Source organism: Octopus bimaculoides, chromosome 24, assembly GCF_046866305.1.
Source record: "Octopus bimaculoides isolate indiv1 chromosome 24, ASM4686630v1, whole genome shotgun sequence".
In the NCBI taxonomy this organism is placed as follows: domain Eukaryota; kingdom Metazoa; phylum Mollusca; class Cephalopoda; order Octopoda; family Octopodidae; genus Octopus; species Octopus bimaculoides.
This window is the reverse complement of record NC_142951.1, coordinates 25,207,642-25,213,641: the sequence shown is the minus strand read 5'-3', so window position 1 is coordinate 25,213,641 and position 6,000 is coordinate 25,207,642. Positions and strand designations below refer to the sequence as shown.

At 37.5% G+C, this 6,000-nt stretch overlaps 1 protein-coding gene across 2 annotated transcripts in view; it reads left to right on the top strand.

Moving 5' to 3' along the window:
* Window positions 1–6,000, top strand: part of LOC106882305 (DNA damage-regulated autophagy modulator protein 1) — a 46,610-nt gene that overhangs the window by 18,341 nt on the left and 22,269 nt on the right. For both annotated transcript variants that reach the window (XM_089340937.1, XM_089340938.1), the window contains exons 3-4: window positions 61–137; window positions 5,915–5,968. In XM_089340937.1, the coding sequence (XP_089197063.1) occupies window positions 61–137; window positions 5,915–5,968 (131 nt within the window). The remainder of the gene's footprint in view (window positions 1–60; window positions 138–5,914; window positions 5,969–6,000) is intronic.

Sequence of the window (6,000 nt, the reverse complement as noted above, 5' to 3'; positions counted from 1 at the left end):
TAATTTTTTTTAATATTCATTAAATTGCATAATTTTTTTTTTTACTTCCATATCCAAAAGGCTCCAAAAAAGAAAACTATGTTGCAGATACTTCCTATAATTACTGCAGCTGAGATTTTTGCATCATTTCTCATTACGTAAGTATATGACTGTTTTTCTTCTTCTCTTCTTAGATTGTAATGAATTTCAAAGAGGCATAATTTGGACATGAAAGAGGTAGGTGTTTGAGAAACATCAATGAATGGTTGATAGTGCAGTGGGTGATGGTGAAAAATTTAATGTTGACTGAAGGCAGAAGGATGCTTGTTCTCTTACTGTAGATCTAAGTTATGGATTTAGATTGTTTGAATGGATTTGATGGATCAGAGTTGTGAAGGTCATCAGTGGATTTCTTAAAGAGTGCCATGTGAGAAGATATTTGGAATGTAAAAAAGCCAAGGTGATGATTGACTTAATTACCTATTCACTTATCAGTCTTGTGGGAACATAAACCAGGTCAATTACCTCCTCACCTGGCAAGATAGGCAGATGCACACAAATGTGAAGTCTTTCACAGGTGAAAAGTGTACACTTCAACATAGGCTACTAATTAGTGACTTCAGAATTAGGGCTGGAAAAATTTGGAGAAATAAACCATATTGGAAAAAGAGATTATGGAAACTCAAAAGACCCAGCAAACCAACAGAAATTTAGAGACATTCTAATGGAAGCCTCTGATGACAGAGAGGAGGTGGGGTGAGTACATATAGCTCAAAGGACAGTTGGAAGTTCCTGTGGGACAATCTATTGGAGGCTGCTCACCAAATCTGTTGCTGGTGTAAAATCCCAGCTAAGCTGAGGATGACATGATGATGGGACAAGGAGGTGGATAGCACCATAAAAGCAATGAGACAGCCCTGGAAAGTCTGGAAAAATGGTGGAAGCAGAGAATTATATTAGGTAGCCAGAAGGGAAGTCATATGTGTGTGTGTATGCATATGTGTGTGTGTATATATATATGTATGTACACACACACACACACACACACACACACACATATATATATATATATATATATATATAAAGTATGAGAGAGAAAGGGTATTTATAGATACAAGTGTGGCTGTGTGGTAAGATGTTTGTTTCACAACTACGTGGTTCTGGGTTCATTCCCACTGTCTTATACTTTGGGCAATTGTCTTCTACTATAACCTTAGGCCAACAAAGCCTTGTGAATGAATTTGGTTGAAGGATACTGAAAGAAGCCTGTCACATATTTGTGTGTGTGTGTATGTGCCCCTACGATTGCTTGACAATGGAGAGTGGTTGTGTGTGTCCCCATAAGTTAACAGTTTGGCAAAAGAGATTAATAAATTATGTACCAGGCTTTAAAAGATGTATTAGGGTTGAATTTTTGTTGACTAAAAAAAAGACCCTTTAAAGGTGGTGCCTCAGCATGGCTGCAGTCCAGTGATTGAAACAAATAAAAGATATGCGCACACACACACACACACACACACACACACAAACACATACAATGATAAGTACATGAGTTCTTGAAGGAAATTGCTTCACACATCAGTGTCTTTCCTTGTTTAGATCAAAATGTCTAGGATGTGTTGTTTTTTTATTTCAGTAGAGTGTAGCCGTTGCCAGTACCGCCTGACTGGCCTTCGTGCTGGTGGCACATAAAAGCATCCACTACATTCTCGGAGTGGTTGGCATTAGGAAGGGCATCCAGCTGTAGAAACTCTGCCAAATCAGATTGGAGCCTGGTGTAGCCATCTGGTTTCACCAGTCCTCAGTTGAATCGTCCAACCCATGCTAGCATGGAAAGCGGACGTTAAACGATGATGATGATGATGATAAACTTACGAATTTTTTTTTTTTTTGTTACATTTAATGCATGTTTTGACACATGAATCCTGAGAGCAAATATTTTCAAGACCTAACCACTCCTTCATAGTCCTGTTAGGCCCTGCTAATATCTTCCTCCTCTAATTTTTATTATCTAATTATAGGCCACTGAGTTATATTAAAAAAATGAAGTAAATAGAACAATAGTACAAAAAGAATGTGATGCAAGAAACGGAGACTGATGTCTATTTATATTATCTTATCAATAAGATAGGGAAAAATATTTTGTGACAACACAGGGTTATAAGTTCAACAACACTTGCTGAAACCTCATCCTGTCTCATCTGTCAAAATCTTTCCTCTCACCCTACATACGTTGCAGTTATAAAATATAACTTCTTTAGCTATATATTATTTAATAAAAAGGCCATTGAGATTTAAAGAAGTCAAGTCCTTCAATACCTTAGTGATTTACTTCATTTTTATTTTCATTATTTAGAATGATATTTAATAGAGGAAAGACAAGTGTAATATATTTAAAATGACACAGTGATTTGAATGAATAAATACAAATGGCCTCAGGTATAAGTCGAACACATTAATAAAGTCAATTCATAGTTGTTGGTACAAGTTGCACAAAGAGTGCATTAACAAACCAGGCTGTACACAGAGGTGCTATTAGGAGCAACTAGCAATGCAAAGATTGTATCAGTTATTACAGGTTTATATGAGGATATATTAGAAGTTAAGACCAATGGCTGAATGACTCATTATATTTTGAAAGTTTAACCATTTAGCATTTAAACCTGCCATATCTAGCCTAAATACTTGTTCTACCGGTTTTATGTTAAAACAGTCAAACTCTGGCCTCGTACATCTATTCTACAATGCCGTTCTAAAATGAATAATCACATCATAGAAAGCTCAAAGCTACAAGATAATGCATGATTAATTCAAAACAATCTGAATAAATAAACATTACAATTGACGGTGACCCCCACCAGTGCAGGTGCCACTTAAAAAGCTCCCAGTCTACACTGTAAAGTGGTTGGCATTTGGATGAGCATCCAGCTGCAAAAACCATTCCAAAACTAACCTTACCTGTGTGAGTGCCACATAAAAAGCATTCATCTCACTCTGTGGAGTGGCTGGTGTTAGGAAGGGCATCCAGCCTTCAAAACCATGCCAAAACTCACTCAGAAGCATGGCGCAGGCTAGCTCCTGTCAAACCAGCCAACCCATCCATTCTGAGGTCAACTTTGCCTTTCATCCTTTCGAGGTCGATAAAATAAGTACCAGTGAAACAATGGGGTCAATGTAATCGACTCATTCCCTTCCTCAAAATTTTGAGTGTGGCCATTGCCAGTACCGTGTGACTGGCCCTCATGCCGGTGGCACATAAAAGCACCCACTACACTCTCGGAGTGGTTGGCGTTAGGAAGGGCATCCAGCTGTAGAAACTCTGCCAGATCAGAGTGGAGCCTGGTGCAGCCATCTGGCTCACCAGTCCACAGTCAAATCATCCAACCCATGCTAGCATGGAAAGCGGACGTTAAACGGTGATGATGATGATGATGATGATGATGAATGTATTATATAGATATTGATTAGATTTACCAAGGACAAAAAGGAGGAAAATAATTTGATCATAAGAATTTATGAACATAGAAACATTAGATGAGCATTATGAGTTAAAGAAGACAATAGAATGAACTTTCTAATACAACACCAGCCCCCTAAGTGGAGCACATGATGAATAATTTAGGGAGTATATCATATGAAGGGGAACAGTTTCCACAACTTCAAAGGTTTGGGTGTTATAAAAAAAATACACAGAGCATATTATGTGTGTGTGTGTGTGTTTGAATGTATGCGTTTGTATGTATGTCTGACCTCTATAACAGTGCATGACTTTTGCTCCCTGTCCCTAAGAACTATATCAGGTTTGTTATGTTTGCACCAAATTGTTCTTAGTATGGTATGTATGTAGGTAGGTATACATACATATGCATATATATATATATATGTGTGTGTGTGTGTGTGTTTGTGTTTGTGTATGTGTATATATATATATATATATATATATATATATATAGGCGCAGGAGTGGTTGTGAGGTAAGTAGCTTGCTTACCAACCACATGGTTCCCGGTTCAGTCCCACTGCGTGGTACCTTGGGCAAGTGTCTTCTACTATAGCCTCGAGCCGACCAAACCCTTGTGAGTGGATTTGGTAGACGGAAACTGAAAGAAGCCCATCGTATATATGTATATATATGTGTGTGTGTGTTTGTATGTCTGTGTTTGTCCCCCCAACATCGCTTGACAACCGATGCTGGTGTGTTTACGTCCCCATAACTTAGCGGTTTGGCAAAAGAGACCAATAGAATAAGAACTAGGCTTACAAAGGTCGATTTGCTCAACTAAAGGCTGTGCTCCAGTATGGCCACAGTCAAATGACTGAAACAAGTAAAAGAGTAAAAGAGTATATATATATATATATATATATATATATATATATATATGTATGTATGTATGTATGTATATAGGCAAATTTGTTGTTGAAAATGTACCTAAATTTGAAAAACTTGTAATTGTTTCAAATAAATTTATTTACATATATACCAAACTAGTTTCAACAATATTTTTTGTTTATCAATAGTAGAGATTTAGAATTATGAATTAGAAAAACATCCTTAAAAGTTTCAATGTTGACAAGTTTAAATGTTCATAACAGACAAATTTAGAATTATGAATTAGATAAAACATGTTTAAAAATTTCGATGATGACAAGTTTAAATGTTCATAACAGTCAATAATATTAAAACTGTGCATCAATTTGTTTGAATGTACAAAGCTCATTAGTGTTAGTCGTGATCTATAAGAAATGAATATCATCAAAATTTCAGTCATTCTGAGTTAAGAGGGAAGAAAACAGGGGAGAAACCAACCAATGATTCTATTATTCCAGTTGCTTGATTGATGCTACTGAGATACAGACAAGACAGACAGACAGTGCAATGATTACAGAGAAAGTTAGGCATATAATAAGGTAAAAACTATGATGATGTGGAGATCTCTGCTCAAAAAATTTAGGCAGAACATTTTTAGTTTTCATGTTCATTGCCAGAGCAGTTGTCTGGCTTCCATGCTAATGGCCCGTAAATAGCACCATTTGAGCGTAATCATTACCAGTGTCACCTTCTAGCACTTGTTCTGGTGGCACGTTAGAAAATCATTCGAGCGAGGTCATTGCCAGTGCCGCTGGACTGGCTCCTGTGCAGGTGGCACGTAAAAAACACCATTTTGAGCATGGCTGTTGCCAGTACCGTGTGACTGGCCCTCGTGCCGGTGGCACGTAAAAGAACCCTCTACACTCTCGGAGTGGTTGGCGTTAGGAAGGGCGTCCAGCTGTCGAAACTCTGCCAAATCAGATTGGAGCCTGGTGCAGCCTTCTGGCTTGCCAGTCCTCTGTCAAATCGTCCAACCCATGCCAGCATGGAAAGTGGACGTTAAACGATGATGATGCTTAGTCAGAGGATAAAGAGCAACACCCATGAGTCTTTTCGCAGCCTCTGAGATTCGTGTAAGGAAAGGGTGAAAGTTACCTTCAGACCCAGAGACCTATCTCAAACATTGACAACAAAGAAATGTTTCTTAAAGGCATTCAAAGACCAAGCAACAATGTTAAACTATGTGCAAATAATGAATTATGCAGTGAATGAAATTGTAATGCAACATATATATGATTGTTGAAATAGTGTAAATAATTACTGCCATGGATTGCACAGGAGCAATCCAAACCAATAATGATAGGCATGACTGGCATCTGTGATGCCCAAAATTTTGACTGGGCAGTGAATTCTCCATATTTTTCCTTCTTTTCCTTACCTTTTTTTCTTTTCTACCACTGACACCTTCCACTGTTAGCACACACTACTTACTCATTAGTCGGTCATACCATATATCCAGTTTTCCCTTCATATATCATCTGATATCTGTTATATTCAGCCATTGTCTCACTTTCTAAACATATGAAATTCAATTGCTGCTATCTTCAAAATTTATTTGTATATTCTAGGTATATCATTGGTGTCATCAAAGGAGATGTAGATGTCTTCCTACCCTATATCAGGTGAGAATTGTTTCAATATTTTCAGATTTACA